Here is a 19,699-nt window from a genome sequence, read left to right as displayed (position 1 = left end):
GTTCTACACAGTAAGGCGGTGAGGGCTGTGCCCTCCTTACAGATAAGGAAGCTCGGGTTAAAAGGCTAAACATTTTGCCCAACGTCACATTCCTTCTAAAAACAAAACTAGAATGCAGTCCCTGGGGCTTCTACCTCAAAATTCAATGCCCTCTCTCTTCTAGAGCTACGACTAACCACGCTGACAAGCCAAGGTTTTCCTCAGGGCAGACCTTTACAATCACCAATCACCTCTGAGTTGGCCAACCTGTCCTCTTCCTTTCCTTGGTTCCTCTGGAGCTTGAAGCTCTAGCAGAGTTTCCCCTACTTACCTCAGTAGGGGTCTTATTTCCCAGCTGCTGGGAGATGATGCTAAAAGTCTGCGGCTGTGCTCCTTGCTCCTGGCACATGGTCAGAATCACACGGTCAGCTTCCCTGGAATCCACATAAGGCAATTAGTCTAAACCAGTAACATGGGTGTGCTCCATGCACTTTCTAAACACGCTCACACATCCATCCCCACCTACCTTGTCCACAGGACAACCTTTTCCCCTGTGGAGCTGACCTTGCTGTTGTTGGCACACACTGTAGCTTCTGTGGCCTTCGTCTGTGGCTCCCCCACTGGACCCTTTCCCTGTATTCCACTGTCTTTAGCCAAACCTCCTCTAGGGGCTTTGGGAGAAGTCTCTGAGGTGTCAGTACCTAATGAAGAAGATCCATGGACAGGAGACACCCCGTCCGCTGTCACCCCAGCTCTACTGGAAGGCAGCCAGCTCTCCTGAGTATCTGGTTTCCCAGACACCTGTCTTCCCCCTAAGTCTGCGGTCCTTGAGGAAACAGGACTCGGGAAGGAAGCAGGGGGTTCAACGGTTCCAGGCAATTTCTCAGTTTCTGAAGCATTCCAGACCAGCATGGAAGCCTGTGACTCATGCCCTGGCTTATGGCCCTCGCCCTCATCCTGAAGTCTGGGGGATGCCCTGGGGCAGGAGAGAACCTCAGGCCCAGCCTGGTTACTCCTAACAGCGCACAGCACAGTTCCAGTTTTGGAGGGAAGCTGAGGAGTCTCTGGTGAGCAGGGCGGTGGGCCATCGAGGAGGAGCTGGTCTGTAAAAGTCACTTCTTGAGGAGACAGCAAAGTGCTCCCTGCTGCCAATCCTGTTTAGGAGGAAAATAAGGATCTAAGGGTATGGACAGTGTAACAATGCATCTAAGGACACAAATTACCACGGGGTCACTCTGGCAAGCTACCATGATAAAGTTCTAACGTCCAAGAGTGAGGTGAGGGTGGGGGCTAGGGTCACTTATATAAAGATATGAAGTCCGACTGCCAAAGCTGAGGATGGCTGAGGCTTTAGGAATGCAGACCACAGAGGATATGGAGACAAGGGGAAGGGGTTCAGGAATGGGAACACAAGAAGAAAATGCTGGAACTTCCTGGTGGCGCAGTGGTTAAGAATCCGCCCGCCAATGCAGGGGACACGGGTTCTCAAGCCCTGGCCCAGGAAGATCCCACATGCCGCAGAGCAACTAAGCCCGTGAGCCACAGCTACTGAGCCTGCGCTCTAGAGCCCACGAGCCACAACTACTGAAGCCCGTGTGCCTAGAGCCCGTGCTCCGCAACAAGAGAAGCCACCGCAATGAGAAGCCTGCGCACTGCAAGGAAGAGTAGCCCCACTCGCGTAACTAGAGAAAGCCCGTGCGCAGCAACAAAAACCCAACACAGCCAAAAATAAATAAATTTATATTTAAAAAAAAAAAGGGGGCTTCCCTGGTGGCGCAGTGGTTGAGAGTCTGCCTGCCGATGCAGGGGACACGGGTTCGTGCCCCGGTCCGGGAAGATCCTGCATGCCGCAGAGCGGCTGAGCCCGTGAGCCATGGCCGCTGAGCCTGCGCATCCGGAGCCTGTGCTCCGCAACAGGCCGCGACAGTGAGAGGCCCGTGTACCGCCAAAAAAAAAAAAAAAAAGAAAATGCTGGATTGTGTCGATTTGTAGCACTCTTATTTCTGCAAGAGGATTGAGGCCACAGGAAAGAAAATTAAGGCTGGACAGTAAGGATTTCCTACTGGTTTATTAGTAAAAGAGGTGGTAGTCCATCCCTGAAAAGACTAATAGGGCTTCCCTCGTGGCACAGCGGTTGAGAGTCCACCTGCCGATGCAGGGGACACGGGTTCGTGCCCCGGTCCGGGAAGATGCCACATGCTGTGGAGCGGCTGGGCCCGTGAGCCATGGCCGCTGAGCCTGCGCGTCCGGAGCAACGGGAGAGGCCACAACAGTGAGAGGCCCGCGTACCGCAAAAAAAAAAAAAAAAAAAAAGAAAGAAAAGAAAAGAAAAGAAAAGACTAATATTATCCAGGCTCAAAGACGTTCTTGCTTGAAGTATGTGAGAATGAGACAGAAATAAAGGGAGAAAGGCTGGGCTGGCAGCTGGCTCACTCACCTGGAACAGGCATCTCTCCCTTTCTGGTACTCCTGCCAGTCCTGCTCTGGGTTGCCTCAGTGCTTTCTCGCTCTTCTGGGGTTTCCTCCTCCATCACGTCCTTGCCCTGCCCAGCTTCCTTAGCACCAGGCACGGGACTGGCCTCTCCATGGGGGCTGCCGCCTACCAACTCATGGGGCTCCTTGCTCTTGTAGGATTTGCTGTCACAGACCTGCAGGGATGGCCTTCTGGGTCAAGGGTCTTCTGACCCCTTTTGTCTTAGGGGCCGACCAAAGGAAGAAACCTTGCCATGATGCTCAGCAAGTCAACCAACATGCATGCCTGCTCCAACAATTGTAAATGGCCCAAAAAAGAGTGCTGGATTCTACCAATCCTCTAACCAAGGACTGTATTTCTGCTGCCAACCAACCCTACTTTAGAGAACCAGCATTACCTTTAGGCTATTTTCCTCACACAGGTTTGTTTCATTAAAAAAAAAAATCTAAGAGGGAAATATATGAACTGGTTGATTCTTCCCTATTCCAAAAGCTTCACCTACAAGATTCTCTTTAAAAAGCAAAATCCATTATACATATATTTTTAAAGATTCTATTTATTTTGCATACACACACTAATGTGTATGTGTACGGCATATTACTTATCCCCATGTAATCTTTTTAGGAATTCAATAAGGTACACATCTGTGGTAGCAAACAATACCCCAAACAGCAAGGCAACCTGGGGGTTGCCCTAGGCAGCTCCGATACCCCTTGGTACCAGTTCCCTCCTCACCTTGCTGCTGCAGTGGCTACAACTTCTCCTCTTGCTCTTCTTCATCTTGGAGTCAGGACCTCCCTCATGGCAGCAGCAGGCACAGTCCTTGGCCCCATCTGGCCACTCAGCCTCCTAGGAGACACTTGGGCTTGGTTAACTGCCAAGCATTTTTTGTACCAATAGAGGGAGCTAAGTTGTGAGCCACCTGAACAAGCCTGCCCCCTGACCCCCTTCCTCGCTTCCTTTCTCTTTCATTATACACCATCTCTTCACGTTGCCTGGGGAAATCAATGCCCAAACTCAACTAAAGCCTACTATGAATCCCTGAAACAATCTGTAAATGACCCAAACTGACATATCCCAGCTGCCCAGATGTTTCAAGAAATATTTAAGTGAAATATAATCTGAGGCAAAGTCACTGGAGAGCTCCCTCATGAGGTATGATCTACTCACTCGTCTGTCTTTGTTTCTGTCTCCCTGTTCCCTGAGCTCTCCCCTCTCCTCCAATCCCCTTGAGAGGGCTTTGTACATATGGAAGGCTCACTCAATGATACTCTCTGTTCAACAAACCCAAGACATAAGTACCATTACTATCCCCACTGACAATGAAGAAACTGAAACAAAGAGAGATTAAATAAATCGCCCAAGGTCATTCAGCTACTAAGAAGCAGTTTTCCCGAAGAAAGAGTACAAGACATGTAGTAAAGGGAAATGGACTAAAAAGACTACTTCTTGAAGAGCAACAGACAGCAGTGAGTACAAGCAGACTCTGGAGCCAGACAACGCAGGCTCAGATCCTAGCACTGCCCCTGATTAAACATGAGACCCTGGCAATGGCCCCTCTCTGTAATTCCGTTTCCTCTTCTATAAAATGCAAACAAGAGCAATCTTTTCATAGGGTTATTGTGAGAGTTCAACGAGTGAATAGTCCATGTAAAATATAAGAGACACGTGATACTTTGGAACACAGCTCAGTATTAGCTGTTGTCATTATTATTAAAATGATGAATCCTGGTTCTATTTTTTCACAAGAACAGAAAGGCAGAAGACCCAATGACAAGAGAAATAGCTCTGAGCTAGAGAAACAGATCCTTCTAATGAGGCAGTCATGGGTGGGACCTCTTCAGAAGCTGCACCGTTCTTCCCATGGGCTCTGCATGTCCACAGCAGCCTGACCTTTGGTTCCTGCTCCATGACTGCCTCAGATCACAGAGGCTTTTGCACCACCCTAAGCCAGAGAACCACTCAGACAGAAAACTCAAGGCTTGATTCATGAAAGATGGATAATCCCCAACAACCTGGTGTACCTTATCATGATTTTGGACCCCAATCTCTTTTCTTCTTTTGTTCTTTGAGGCTGTGGGTATCTTGGGAGGTTCCTCTTCCTCTTCCACATCAGGCAGTGCCACTTCTTCAAAGCCATCAAACTGGGGAGGAGTTGGTGCCACTCAACACAGACTCTGGGCAGATATCCCTCCTACACATGGCCTTCCCCCTTCACAACCCTACAGCAGCCTCACAGCCTGTACCTCATACTCTTTCTCCTCAGTCCAATTGATCTCTTCAAAGTCACCCATACGGCTAGCTGCTGGGCGCAAATGGTCAAAGAAGATGGAGAACTCATCCTGTAGGTGGTCATGGCCTTTGAGGAGCTGCCACATCTGTGTCTTGAGCTGGGGAGAGTTGCAGAAGGAAAGATAAAGTCTCCAGGGCCTCTCTAGGCCACCATTCCAAATCAATCCCACATACTTCTGGGTTCTACTTTCCTAGTTAACTGGGAGACACACAGAAGCCTCTCTTTGATAGCTAAGAACTCTTAAACTTCCTCTCCCTCCTTACTTGCCTACAAAGCAGGGGTATAGGCAGACCTCATTTTAGTGTCTTTCCTTTACTACACCTCATAGATACTGTGTTTTTTTACAAACTGAAGGTTCATGACAACACTGTGTCGAGCAAATCTATCAGCACAGGGCTTCCCTGGTGGCGCAGTGGTTGAGAGTCCGCCTGCCGATGCAGGGGACGTGGGTTCGTGCCCCAGTCTGGGAAGATCCCACATGCCGTGGAGCGGCTGGGCCCGTGAGCCATGGCCGCTGAGCCTGCGCGTCCGGAGCCTGTGCTCTGCAACGGGAGAGGCCACAACAGTGAGAGGCCCGCGTACCACAAAAAAAAAAAAAAAATCTATCAGGACCATTCTTCCAACACCATTTGCTCATTTCATGTCTCAGTGTCACATTCTGGTAATTCTCACAGTATTTCAAAATTGTTCATTATTATTATATTTATTATGGTGATCTGTGATCAGTGATCTTTGACATTATTACTGTACTTGTTTGGGGGCACCATGAACCACACCCACATGAGAAGTGGAGAACTTAAAAAATAAAACGCTGTATGTGTTCTGACTACTCCATTGACCAACTGTTCCCCCATCTGTCTCCCTCTCCTTGGGACTCCCTATGCCTGAGACAATTAGGCCAATTTCAGTTGAACACTTAGGCCCTACGAAGCCTCAAATTGTTCAAGTGAAAGGTACAGTCGCACATCTCTCACTATAAATCAAAAGCTAGAAATGGGGCTTCCCTGGTGGCACAGTGGTGGAGAGTCCGCCTGCCGATGCAGGGGACACGAGTTCGTGCCCCGGTCCAGGAAGATCCCACATGCCACGGAGCAGCTGGGCCTGTGAGCCATGGCCGCTGAGCCTGCGCGTCCGGAGCCTGTCCTCCGCGGCGGGAAAGGCCACAACAGTGAGAGGCCCGCGTACCGCAAGAAAAAGCTAGAAATGATTAAGCTTACTGAGGAAGGCATGTCTAAAGTCAAGACAGGCCAAAAGCTAGGCCTCTTGTGCCAAACAGTTAGCCAAGCTTTGAAAGCAAAGGAAAAGTTTGTGAATGAAATTAAATAGTGCTACTCCAGTGAACACACAACTGATAAGAAACTAAAGCAACCTTATTGCTGATATGGAGAAAGTTTTTGTAGTCTAAGATCAAACCAGAATATCAAACCAGTGACAACATTCCCTTAAGTCAAAGCCTAATCCAGAGCAAGGCCCTCTCTTCAGTTCAATGAAGGCTGAGAGAGGTGAGGAAACTGCAGAATAAAATTCTGAAGCTAGAAGTGGTGGTTCATAAAGTTTAAGGAAAGAAGCCATCTCTACAACATAAAGTGCAAGATGAAGAAGCAAGCGCTGATGTAGAAGCTACAAGTTATCCAGAAGATCTAAGATAATTAATGAAGGTAGCTACACTAAACAACAGATTTTCAGTGTACAAAAAAGCCTTTTATTGGAAGAAGATGCCATCTAGGACTTTCATAGCTAGAGAGGAGAAGTCAATGCCTGGCTTCAAAGCTTCAAAGAACAGGCTGACTCTCTCTTGTCAGGGGCTAATGCAGCCACTGACTTTAAGTTGAAGCCAGTGCTCATTTACCATTCCAAAAATCCTAGGGTCCTTCCGCATTATGCTAAATCTACTCTGCCTCTGCTCTTTTAAATGGAACAACAGGGACTTCCCTGGTGGCGCAGTGGTTAAGAATCCGCCTGCCAATGCAAGGGACACGGGTTTGATCCCTGTTCTGGGAAGATCCCACATGCCGCGGAGCAACTAAGTCCATGTGCCACAACTACTGAGCCTGCGCTTTAGAGCCCATGAGCCACAACTACTGAGCCCTCGTGCCACAACTACTGAAGCACACGTGCCTAGAGCCCGTACTCTGCAACAAGACACTGTGATGAGAAGCCCGCGCACCACAACGAATAGTAGCCCCCGCTCGCCGCAACTAGAGAACACCTGCGCACAGCAATGAAGACAAACGCAGCCAAAATTTTTTAAAAATTATTAAATAAATAAATGGAACAACAAAGCCTGGATGAAAGCACATCTGTTGACAACATGGTTTACTGAACATTTTAAGCTCACTGTTGAAACCTATTGCTCGGGAAAGAGTCCTTTCAAAATACGACTGCTCAGTGACAATGCACCTGGTCATCCAAGAGCTCTGATGGAGATGTACAAAGAGATTAATGTTGTTTTCATGCCCACTAGCATAACATCCATTCTGCAGCCCATGGATCAAGGAGTAATTTTGACTTTCAAGTCTTAGTACTTTAGAAATACATTTCATAAGGCTACAGCTGCCACAGATAGTGATTCCTCTGATGGATCTGGGCAAAGGAAATTGAAAAGCTTCTGGAAAAGATTCACCATTCCAGATGCCATTAAGAACATTCGTGGTTCATGGGAAGAGGTAAAAATAGTCAACATTAACAGGCGTTTGGAAGATGTTGGTTTCAACTCTCACAGATGACTTTGAGGGGTTCAAGACTTTAGTGGAGGAAGTAACTGCAGATGTGGTAGAAACAGCAAGAGAACTAGAAATAGAAGTAGAGCCTGAAGATGGGATTAAATTGCTGCAATCCCATGACAAAACCTGAACAGATAAGGAGTTACTTCTTGCAGATGAACAAAGAAAGTGGTTTCCTGAAATGGAATCTACTCCTGGTGAAGATGTTGTGAAGATTGTTGACATGGCAACAAAGGATTTAGAATATTACATAATAATACTACATAATATTACATAAACTTAGTTGATAAGGCAGTGGCAAGGTTTGAGAGGACTGACTCCAATTTTGAAAGAAGTTCTACTGTAAGTAAAATGCTATCAAACAGCATTGCAGGCTATAGAGAAATCATTCATGAAAGGAAGGGCCAATCGATGGAGCAAACTTCCTTGTTGTTTGAAACTGCCATATCCACTCCAGCCTTCAGCAACCACCACCTTGATCAGTCAGCACCATCGACACTGAGGCAAGACCCTCCGGCAGTAAGAAGATTACAACTTGCTAAAGACTCAGATGATGATTAGCATTTTTTTTAATTAATTAATTTATTTTTGGTTGCGTTGGGTCTTGGTTGCTGTGTGCAGGCTTTCTCTAGTTGCAGCGAGTGGGGCCTACTCTTCGTTGCAGAGCACGGGCTTCTCATTGCAGTGGCTTCTCTTGTTGTGGAGCATGGGCTCTAGGTGTGCGGGCTTCAGTAGTTGTGGCACACAGGCTCAGCAGTTGTGGCTCGCAGGCTTAGTTGCTCCACGGTATGTGGGATCTTCCCAGACCAGGGCTCGAACCCATGTCCCCTGCATTGGCAGGCGGATTCTTAACCACTGCGCCACCAGGGAAGCCCAGCATTTTTTTTTAATTGAAGTACAGTTGATTTACAGATGGTGAGCATTTTTTACTTAACGTGTAAATTTTTTAGAGCATAATGCTATTGCATACTTAATAGGCTAAGGTATAGTGAGTCTATAGTGAGGTATAGAGTTAAACATAACTCTTACATGCACTGTGTAACCAAAAACTTCGTGTGACTCACTTTATTGCAATATTCTCTATAACAATATCCTCTATATAATAACTCTATTGCGGTGGTCTGGGACTGAACCTGCAATATCTCCAAGGTATGCCTGTATATTTTTTTATCAAAGTATAGATGATTTACAATGTTGTGTTAGTTTCAGGTGTATAGCACAGTGATTCAGTTTACACACACACACATTCTTTTTCAAATTCTTTTCTCTTAGAGGTTATTACAAAATATTGAGTATAGTTCCCTGGGCTATACAGTAGGTCCTTGTTGGTTATCTATTTTATACAGTGTGTATATGTTAATCCCAAACTCTTAATTTATCCCTCCCCCACCCCCTTTTCCCCTTTAGTAACCATAAGTTTGTTTTCTATGTCTGTGGATCTATTTCTGTTTTGTAAATAAGTTCATTTGTACCTTTTTTTCTTTAAGATTTCACATATAAGCGGCATCACATGATATTTGTCTTCGTCTGTCTGGCTTACTTCACTTACTATGACAATCTCTAGGTCCATCCATGTTGCTGGAAATGGCATTATTTCATTCTTTCTTATGGCTGAGTAATATTCCATTGTATATATATACTACATCTTCTTTATCCATTCCTCTGTCCATGGACATTTAGGTTGCTTCCATGTCTTGGCTAGGTATGCCTGTATTATTAACAGGTTTGATTCCCAGTGACACCACTCTCTATCCCTGCCTTACTGATGTCCAGCTCAGGCACTAACTCAAGGCAGAGCAAGGAAGCAGCCCAATCCTCTCGATACCCGCCACGCAGACCATCACTTCCTTCCTCGAACTTCCCTTCCAGGGCACTTACGGCACCCCTAAGCCTGTGAGGAGCAGTCAGGCTTTGGTTTCAGGTGACAACCACCCCACCCCAGTGCTTTATGCTTTAGGTAAGCCTAAAAATTCCTTGCCTTCTTCATCCCCTCCACGAAGTCCACAGCTCAGAAGAAAGAGGATATGGAATAGGTTAGGGAAGGGAGAATGAAGGGCCTAAAGCCCAGGTGACAATGGAAAGGAAGTAGGACAGGAAAGAATACCTCAGTGATCTCCTGGGGCAAGCAGTCTGCACAGCTCTGGAGGACCTTGATAATCTTTTGGTGGTGTGAGGGGTTCTCTGCAAAGCAAATTTCCAGCTGCCGGAGAAACTTGCGACTCTTCTCGAAAGCCTGCTGCTCCTCAAACTACAAGAGTGGGAAGAGGGCAAAAGAGGAGTCATCTATACAGTGTGTGCAGGACTTGAGGGTTCTAAGCATAAGAAGCAAGAAAAATATGCTAGGGGCATGGGGAATAACAAGGCTCTGGTTTACAACTGTGAGATCATTTTTTTTTCCTTTTGGCCGTGCTGCGCAACTTGTGGGATCTTAGTTCCCCAATGAGGGACTGAACCCGGGCCCTGGCGGTGAAAGTGCCGAATCCTAACCACTGGACCACCAGGGAATTCCCTGTGAGATCTTTTTTTTTTTAAAGACTCTAGCATCTATCCACCTTGGGTCACTGGGGTCTACCAACCCAAGAAAACTAAGATGTAAATGAAAGATTCAAGAGTTATACATCTCAAGCTGCTTACTGTTTCATGGATTGTGAGATCAGACACATTTCACGGTTTACAAAGAACTTTCACATATATACTCATTTGATCCGCATAATAATACAGGAAGGGAAGATTATGTATAATCATACCATTACCAGTTAACTGCTTTAAGACTCTCAAAATAATCTCATTATATCCTTTATTCCTGTGTTTATCCATCTTGACAGACACCCAGAACTAGTGGGATATTCCTCATGTTCAGACACTTATTCTCCAACATTTCAAATGTCACTTTACCATACAGGCCTTCCCAGACCACCGTGTATAAAACTGCAACATTCTCACTATAAAGCATTATATATATTTTACTGTTTATATATACACTATCATTTTTATTTTTTATATATATATATATATATATATTTACAATATATATGTCTTACTGTTTATCACCTAACTTTCCCCATGAGAACATAAGCTCCATGAGAACATAAGCTCCATGAGGGCAAGGATTTTAGTCTTTTATAATTACTATATCCCTAGTACCTAGAACTTTGCCTGACAAATAGTAGGTACTCAATAAATATTTGTTGAATGAATGCCTGTTTCACAACAGTGAGAAGCAAAGGGCCTATGATTTACCTAAGGTCTCCACTGGAAACAAAGGAAAACCCCCCTCATTTTACATGTAAAGAAAATGAGAGAACAGAAGTTGGGAAGATCATCCCTTGAAAAGAAGGAGGCTCTCATGACCTTGGGCTAGGGGAAGGCTATCTGACTGGAAGCAGTCAGGAGACCGGAACAGTGCTGATCAACACTATTCAATCCCAGTCTTGCTCTGACCCAAGAATCCTCGTGTGCTGTCTTTGCCCCTCTACTTACTAATCCACAGGCCAGGGCTTGCTCAGGCAATAGGAAAGCAGCAAAGTCCTTCAAGAGCTGAGGCCAGTCCTGGAGCAGGATTTGCAGGCTCTTGTAGAGATCCACAGCTGTCTGCCTCTGAGTATTTGACTCAAATTCATAGATGACCTGAAGGAAGTCCTCATATTTGCCAGGGATATGCTGCAGGGCTTCTCGGACCTATACAGGAGGACTTTCAATCATCAATACCCTTCCTTTGGGCCCCAACAAGAAACAATGGGACAGAGGGAGGAGGAGGAGTTACTGTTAGAGAGCTCTGGAATTATCCTTCAGAGGCTACTCCTCTGACAGGTCCTAAGATCTGTTAATGGAAGACACAGGGCCATGAGCTAGGCACAGCTCTTTTTCTGGCAGTGGGGGATGGAAAAACCTTCATTTTCTAGAGACCAGAGCCCTACCCACAATACCAGGTAAGCTTTTCTCTAGCTCACAACCCTAACCTCTCCTTCCTGGTTTCAGCTCGATACTGAGATATATAAGGAGTACTTGGTATGTATATTTCAGCACGATACCATCTGAGGGTAAATAACACATAAATTAGGAATGTTAGTAAAATATTAGGAGACAAGAAAAACCATGACTATCGCTGCTAGTACTCCACTTTGCTGGGGGTATAAAGGAACCAGGTGGTTACCAAAAGAATGAGATAGGGACCACTGCCACCAACAGGTTGGTTCATGACTCTAAAGATCACTGAGGCCCATTTTCTGGCCAGTGAACCAAATGTCTTTCTTTTCAAGACAAGGGCTCAGTAAGGGTCCTCATTAGCCTATCCCCTCACTGATGATGGTAGAAGTCACCTTTCCCCCATTTCTGGGCAAGAGACGGGTAATATGCTAAGGCAGTAATAATAAATCTGCTTAGGACTGAAGTCGGTGTCCTTGTAGTTCTCTCACACAGTTCTTTTGGTAATTCCAGGAAAACAAAGGCAGAGGCATAGAAGGCTGTTGTGCAGCCTGAAAAGCATACTTCATTTTAAAAACACCTCCCCTGAAATAGAAGCAGTCTCAATGAAAGCAACTGGCAGGAACAGGAAGCAGCGTTTGCCTACCCTGGTCAGATAAGCCTGAGCAAAGGCCAAATCCTTCTGCTCCCTGAGTGGATCTCGCTCGAGGATGTCCTCATCATACAGCAACAGCAGCTTGGAGGTGTCCTTGCTGGCCCGGGCCCGACTGCCCCGCTTGTTGCGAACTCGATGATTGCTCCGGCCCTTTCCAGCAGCTTTGATGTTCTCTCCTTAGAGTACATGTGAAAACAACTGTCTGTCCCTGCAACCTCTACTCTCCCCATCCCACCGCCCCACCCAAATCCTGTATTATGTAGTATTGGGAGAAAAGCTGTTGGAAAAATGTTATGAGAGGCACGTCTGTCCCCGTCAAGTCAGGCCTATGCAGAGTCGGCAGCATAACTGCATTAACTAGCATGATAATGAGATACCCAGCTACTGCATACTGAAAATGGAAGTCTAAAAAGAGTGAGTATGGTCTGATGTTGGGCTCTCAAGAGACTATGTCTTGGTGAGGAATAAGCAGTGCTTTCTGAAATGAACATAACTCTTGGCCTCATGCATGACAGATGAATTAAGAACCAGTATAAAAACTTGCATGCACTGAGTACAAATCTAGCAGCTGATGAAAGTCAAATTTAAATTTTCTGAGCGTCTCTTCTCTGCAATGGCACCAGGTTAAACATCTGTCTGGGGGAAGGGTGACTAGCAGGGGGGATCCAGAGGATTTCCTCTGGAAACTAGCACCTGTTTTATAAGCTAGCCATTCTGCACATGTCCCTGAGACAATGAGGCCACCTGAGACCCGCCCCCATTCAGGCCTGTCCAACTCACCTGGTGGGGACTTGCTGGTCTCTACTTCTGGAGCAGTCTTGGGGGAGGCAAAGGTGGTAGGAGGCTTCTCAGCAGGGTCTCCAATGGCTTCGTCTGTCATTTCATCCTCTTTCTGCAGGCTTTCCATTCCTTCTGCTTCTTCTTCCTCTTCTTCCTCAGGTTCAGAGTTCTCTTCCTGGGAGTTCTCTTCCTCAGACTCACCCTCCTGACTCATGCGCCTTTCAGATGCAAGCCAAGTCAGTTTCTCCATTGTTTCCTGCAAAACACCCCAAAGAGTGTTCAAGAGAGCTATCTACAGTGGCTGACCAAGTGCTGACTGTACAGACTTTTTCAGGAGAAAACTGAGGTTAATTAACTGATTGGGGGGTGGGAAGCAGATTTTTTTTTTGGAGGGTGTTGGGGTTTTTTTTGTTTTTTTTTTTTGCTTTTTTTTTCTGGCCACGCTGCGCAGCTTGCGGGATCTTAGTTCCCCAACCAGGGATCGAACCCAGGCCCCAGCAGTGAAAGTGCCAAATCCTAACCCCTGGACCACCAGGGAATTCCCAAGCAGTTGTGTTTTGAATGGTCGAGCCTGAAGATAATTTTCTTTTGCCAGGGTCCATACTTATGATTTTTGGGGGGGGGGGGTCATTTAAATTGTGCTCAAGTGATTCAATTTAATGTTTAAATGAGTTTAAGTCAAATGTAGTAAGTAACATTTCACTCTTTCCCTCTCCTCTCACCTCAAGCCCCAAATTATGTCCCGTGATACCTTAAAAAGTCAAAAATGATTTTAGGACTATCTATAGTGCAAAAAGCAAGCAGGCAGCCTATCACTAAATTAAACCTATTACAGAGTCCACAAAATATTGGAGAACAGTCCCCAACTCTCACCTGGAGTTCCGGGACAGAGAGCACAGATTCCTCAGAAGCTGATGACATCTCATCTTCCTCATCCTGGGTAAGGTCGTCAAAGTCCTCTTCTTCCTCTTCCTCTGGCCCATCCTTCTCTCCTCCAGTTTCTGGCCCAGCTGGGGTCCCCACTGACTGACCATCAACACTGCATAAGTCTTCGGGCTTCCCTGAGGGGCTGCTAAGCACCATTTCAGGGTCAGTGGAGGTTGAAGCATTCCTTGGGGACCCCTTGCTCACATCTCCTGAGTTTCCTTCATCAGCAGGCTCTTGAGAAGCTGAAGGGGTTTTAGCTGGTTGACTCCTCTCCTCCTCCTGTTGTAGGACCGCCTGTTTCTTCACCTCTCTAGGCCCGCTTGACTCCTCACTTGTGAAGCCAGTGTCCAATTCCACAGCATGTTCTTCTTTGATTTCATCACAGCTGTCCTGCTCTGGGGATCCACCAGAGATGTCCTCCCCGGGGTCTTTAGGTTCCATCTTAATGATTTCCTCTAAATCCTCAGGGGAAGTGTTTAGAGATTCTTGGAAGCCCTGAGGCAGTGGCTCTGCAGCCTGCCTCCCCTCCTCTGTTTTCACAAGAGTCCAGCCATAGGCATTGCCCTCTGACAACTGTTCCTGGCACACCCTGTCTGCTGGTGGAGGCCCTGGGCTGTGCTCCTCTTTGGGGAAGACAGCAGCACAGAGAGGAGATAGTTCCTGAGGTTCTAATTTGGGTTCTAGGCCTTGAAAGGCATTTTTCCCCTCAGCCAAAGGACAACCTATGTCCACACTCACTTGGGCTTTATCTTCAGGGGCAGATGGTACAGAAAGATTCACAGAATTGCCAGAAACAATTAAGGGTGGGATGGAGGAGGCCACAAGGGGCTGGTTCAACGGACAGGGGAAGGAAGTAGGGTTAACCAAGAGGGTGGTGATGGGAATGGTCTGAGGACTCTGCGCCACAGTTGCACTGACAGGCTGGATCATGTTGCAGCCACTGCCAAGGCTCACAACCTTCACGGTGGTGGCAGGAACAGTAAAGATAACAGGCGCAGGGTGGATGAGGGGGGCAGGCTTCAGACAGAGAGAGGCCTTGGCCCCCCTTCTCTTTGAGGCTCTCCGTTTCACACATGGCTTTCGAAACTTAGAAGGAGAAAGTGAGGGCAGCATTACCTTGGGCACAGGGGCAGAGGAGAGCAGGGTCTGGGGCTCAGGCTGAGGGAAGCTGGTCCTGGCCTCAGGGGGCGTAGTAGGCAGCGCTGCTGGAGATTCAAAACTATCACCCCCAGGGACCCCCAGTGGAGGGCCGCCTGGCACTGTCTGTAAGACAGTGGCCGGCTGGATCACGTGAGGAATCGGGACCACCATTTTGCTCGGAGGGGCTTCTGACTGAGTTGACCTAGCTGCTGTTTTCCCAGAACTGGAGCTAGGCTGGAGAGAGGGGCTGGGTCTGATGAGGAGGGGCTTCAGGACTGATGACCGCTTCTGTCTCCAGGCCTTCCTAGAAAAACGGTTGGCAACTGGCTTCAGCTTCAGGACTACACCCTTAGGCAGTAGCAATGGGTACCGAGTTTCGCTCCCCAGTTCCGAGCTGCCTTTTCCTAGGCCTGGGTCTGAGTTGATCTCAGTGGTTCCGGTCACATTTCCTACCTCTCTGGCATCATCAGCTATGCGCTGCAGTTCCTCCTGGATGGACGGCAGACTGGCCTATTGGGAACAAGAACACTCGGATCTAGCACATGCCAGAATTTGGTAAAAATAATTGGGCTTTCTGGCCCAGAGATAAATCCACGTACATATGGTCACCTTATCTTTGACAAAGGAGGCAAGAATATACAATGGAGAAAAGACAGCCTCTTCAATACATGGTGCTGGGAAAACTGGACAGCTATATGTAGAGGAATGAAATTAGAACACTCCCTAACACCATACACAAAAATAAACTCAAGATGGATCAAAGACCTAAATGTAAGGCCAGACACTATAAAACTCTTAGAGGAAAACATAGGCAGAACACTCTATGACATAAATCACAGCAAGATTCTTTTTGACCCACATCCTAGAAAAATGGAAATAAAAACAAAAATAAACAAATGGGACCTAATGAAACTTAAAGGCTTTTGCACAGCAAAGGAAACCATAAACAAGACGAAAAGACAACCCTCAGAATGGGAGAAAATATTGGCAAACGAAGCAACTGACAAAGGATTAATCTCCAAAATATACAAGCAGCTCATGCAGCTCAATATCAAAAAAACGAACAACCCAGTCCAAAAATGGGCAGAAGACCTAAACAGACATTTCTCCAAAGAAGACATACAGATGGCCAACAAACACATGAAAGGATGCTCAACATCACTAATTATTAGAGAAATGCAAATCAAAACTACAATGAGGTATCACCTCCCACCGGTCAGAACAGCCAGCATCAAAAAATCTACAAACAATAAATGCTGGAGAGGGTGTAGAGAAAAGGGAACCCTCCTGCACTGCTGGTGGGAATGTAAACTGATACAGCCACTATGGAGAACGGTATGGAGGTTCCTTAAAAAACTAAAAAGAGAACTACGATATGACCCAGCAATCCCATTCCTGGGCATATACCCTGAGAAAACCGTAATTCAAAAAGATACATGTACCACAGTGTTCACTGCAGCACTATTTACAATAGCCAGGACATGGAAGGCACCTAAGTGTCCATCAACAGATGAATGGATAAAGAAGATGTGGCACATGTATACACTGGATTATTACTCAGCCATAAAAAGGAACAAAACTGAGTTATTTGTAATGAGGTGGATGGACCTAGAGTCTGTCATACAGAGTAAAGTAAGTCAGAAAGAGAAAAACAAATACCATATGCTAATGCACATATATGGAATCTAAAAAACGGTAATGATGAACCTAGTGGCAGGGCAGAAATAAAGACGCAGACATAGAGAACAGACTTGAGGACACAGGGCAGGAAGGGGAATCTGGGACAAAGTGAGAGAGTAGCGCTGACATATATACACTACCAAATGTAAAATGGATGGCTAGGGGGAAGCTGCTGCATAGCACAGGGAGATCAGCTCGATGCTTTGTGATGACCTAGAGGGGTGGGAGAGGGAAGGTGGGAGGGAGGCTCAAGAGGGAGGGGATATGGGGATATATGTATACATACAGCTGATTCACTTTGTTGTACAGCAGAAACTAACACACCATTGTAAAGCAATTACACTCCAATAAACATATTAAAAAATAATGATAATTGGGCTTTCTAGATATTAGGTACCTTTCCAGGACAGTCTCAAGACATCTTTTTAAGAAGGATTTTTCTGCATGATACCAGATATTTCTAAAAAGACTACATTCCAATTATATACTCTAGAAACTCTCCTCTGAATTTCCTTTAAGAAACTAGCATTTTAACCACTATTTTTAAAAGGTTACAGAATCAGGTGGAGAAGTGGGAGAGGAAGGGCAACTGAAGAAGATTTCTTAAGTCCTAGTTCTACAACTAAAGCATCAGAGGTGTAAAGTAGCCTTTGACATTTCTGCCGGGTTTCAAGTGACCTTCTACTTCTGACATACTTTGAGGAGGAGGGCTGTACCTTTAACCAGAATGGAAGCCGGTGTTCTTCCCTCTCTACAGGTGGCTTCCACTGATGTGGCTGGATCTCTTCACAGCACTTCATTAAGATGGGCAGCTGTCTGGTCTTCTTATAAAACTGAGCGTGAAGAAATTAAGCATGAGTCACATTCCTTCCAGAAGCACTGCCCTTTGTCAGAGTAGGGAGTATGGTGGGCAGCAGTTTGAGACGGACACACACATATCCATATACACGCAGCCATGAACAGCATATGCTGACTGCTTCTGCATTTCAAATTAAGCTAATCTCTAATTAATAAATACTTTATCATTACTCAATATCTTCTGATGTGCTCCATTCTGGTCACCAGGAAGGGAAAAGTTCAGGTCACAGAGAAAAGGAAGCACATGGTCAGTCATCTTATCTAAAATTTGCTCCTGCCCAGCAGCCGCAGTGAGAGTGCCTTATTAATCCTTATCCTGGCCCATGGAAGCTGCCTTTTAAGCAAATAATGGTGCGAAGGACATTAGAAGGGAAGGAAAGAAGAACAGCAAGACTGAGACTGTTCAGTTTTAAGAGTGAATGAAGAGGGGAATTGAACTTACACTGACAATAAGCGCCAGGTACTGTGCTACAAGCTGAGCAAACAAATAAGGAAGTAATCCCTGCTCTCAAGGAGCTTACAGACCAGTGGGAGAGACAGTCAAGTAGAAACCAATAATGACACTCTGTGTAAGAAAGTATAAAGATGTGCACAAAAAATGACACACAACTCAAACATGAAAATGAAAGATCTTTCTGGAGCAGGTGCAACTACAGAAAAATCTTAAAGAAACAGAGTTTGCTAAATGAAGCAGGGGAGGGCAGAATATAACTCATTTTCAAAATCATGAATGTGTTTAAGGAACCACAAAGAGATCGGTCTGGCTACAACTAAAGGAATGCAAAGAGACTTCAGAAGACAAGTCAGAGGTAGGCAGGAGAGGCCTTCTGTGCCATGCCAGGCAGTCTCAACTCTACGCTGAAGGATTAGATAGAGGTGGCTATGGCAGCAATCTGAAGAATGGAATAAATGGAGCCAGAATTAGAGACACCAGTTATAAAACTACTGCATTAATGCAGGTGTAACTTAATTCAGGTGCCTGAACCAAGGCAGTAGGCAACAGAGTAGGAAATGGAGCAAGAAAACTGAGGACTTGGTGACAGACAGACAGACGGGAGTGATCAAGCAGAAGGAGTCGAGTATAACTCCTAGGTTTATAGACTGAGAAAATGGCTAGACAGTAATGTCATACACAAAGAACATACCCAAGCAGGGGTAAGTTGGACGGAGGGGAGTTAGCTGGTGGTGGTGGTGCCAGTGGCAACAACTGGAGGGTGCAGAGGGAGACACAGTTCAGTCTGAGGCATCAGTGAGGCATCTTAGCTAAGAATTCCTTTAAACAGGTGACTTCATTGAGCCAGAGCTCAGGAGAGAAACCCGGACCAAAGACACAGATTTGAAAATTATGAAGAGACAGACAACACCAAAAATCATCAATCTGGATGAGACCACACACTGCAAATTTACTGTGGAACACTGACATTTAAGGGTAGAGCAGGGGAAGAAGAGTTCACGAAAGAGCAGCCTGAGGTAAAAGTCCTAGTATCACAGGAGATAAGAGTATAGGAGTCTGAAGAAGGAATGTGTGAACTCCATTATCAAAGTATCAATGTAACTGCAAAGTTAAACAGGATAAGAGCAGAAAAGTATCCACTGGATAGCCAATCGGGAAATAATTCAAGATCTTTGTGGAGATAATATCCACACTCTCATAGGTTAAAGAGTTAAAGGCGGGGGGTGGGGGGGTGGGGGGGTGGGGGGGGACTTCCTTGGTGGCGCAGTGGTTGAGAATCCGCCTGCCAATGCAGGGGACACGGGTTCGAGCCCTGGTCCAGGAAGATCCCACATGCCACGGATCAACTAAGCCCGTGTGCCACAACTACTGTGCCTGAGCTCTGGAGCCTGTGAGCCACAACTACTGAGCCCGCGTGCCTAGAGCCCCTGCTCCACAACAAAGACAAGCCACCACAATGAGAAGCACGCACACCGCAAGGAAGAGAAGCACACGCACCGCAAGAAAGAGTAGCCCCCGCTCGCGGCAACGAACACCCAATGCAGCCATAAATAAATAAATAAATAAATAAACTTATTAAAAAACAAAAGGAGGTAAGGGGTAACTTACTGTTAAGACAGGCAGATTAAACACATCTATTTGGGTTTGTTCCCTCTTGAATCCCCATGAAAACAACAGAAAGGAAATTTTTAAAGGTAAAAGCCTAAAAGGAGAGACAGAATGAGAGAAAAAGTAAAAGCAACAAAATTTTCGGGACTTCCCCGGTGGTGCAGTGGTTAGAAATCTGACTACCAGGCTTCCCTGGTGGCACAGT

At 46.1% G+C, this 19,699-nt stretch overlaps 1 protein-coding gene across 10 annotated transcripts in view; it reads right to left on the bottom strand.

Moving 5' to 3' along the window:
* Positions 1-19,699, bottom strand: part of GON4L (gon-4 like) — an 88,500-nt gene that overhangs the window by 1,008 nt on the left and 67,793 nt on the right. For 5 of the 10 annotated variants that reach the window (XM_060136524.1, XM_060136552.1, XM_060136533.1 and 2 more), the window contains 12 exons: positions 17,291-17,407; positions 13,701-15,404; positions 12,828-13,083; positions 12,039-12,223; positions 10,949-11,146; positions 9,573-9,716; positions 4,699-4,842; positions 4,477-4,596; positions 3,188-3,301; positions 2,417-2,627; positions 506-1,133; positions 231-413 (listed from right to left, as the gene is read on the bottom strand). In XM_060136524.1, coding sequence (XP_059992507.1) covers positions 231-413; positions 506-1,133; positions 2,417-2,627; positions 3,188-3,301; positions 4,477-4,596; positions 4,699-4,842; positions 9,573-9,716; positions 10,949-11,146; positions 12,039-12,223; positions 12,828-13,083; positions 13,701-15,404; positions 17,291-17,407 — 4,004 coding nt within the window. The remainder of the gene's footprint in view (positions 1-230; positions 414-505; positions 1,134-2,416; positions 2,628-3,187; positions 3,302-4,476; positions 4,597-4,698; positions 4,843-9,572; positions 9,717-10,948; positions 11,147-12,038; positions 12,224-12,827; positions 13,084-13,700; positions 15,405-17,290; positions 17,408-19,699) is intronic. The other 5 variants (XM_060136568.1, XM_060136541.1, XM_060136562.1 and 2 more) reach the window with 5 other exon arrangements.

This window comes from Lagenorhynchus albirostris, chromosome 2 (assembly GCF_949774975.1).
Source record: "Lagenorhynchus albirostris chromosome 2, mLagAlb1.1, whole genome shotgun sequence".
Classification (NCBI taxonomy): domain Eukaryota; kingdom Metazoa; phylum Chordata; class Mammalia; order Artiodactyla; family Delphinidae; genus Lagenorhynchus; species Lagenorhynchus albirostris.
This window is presented reverse-complemented; position numbering and strand designations above follow the sequence as displayed.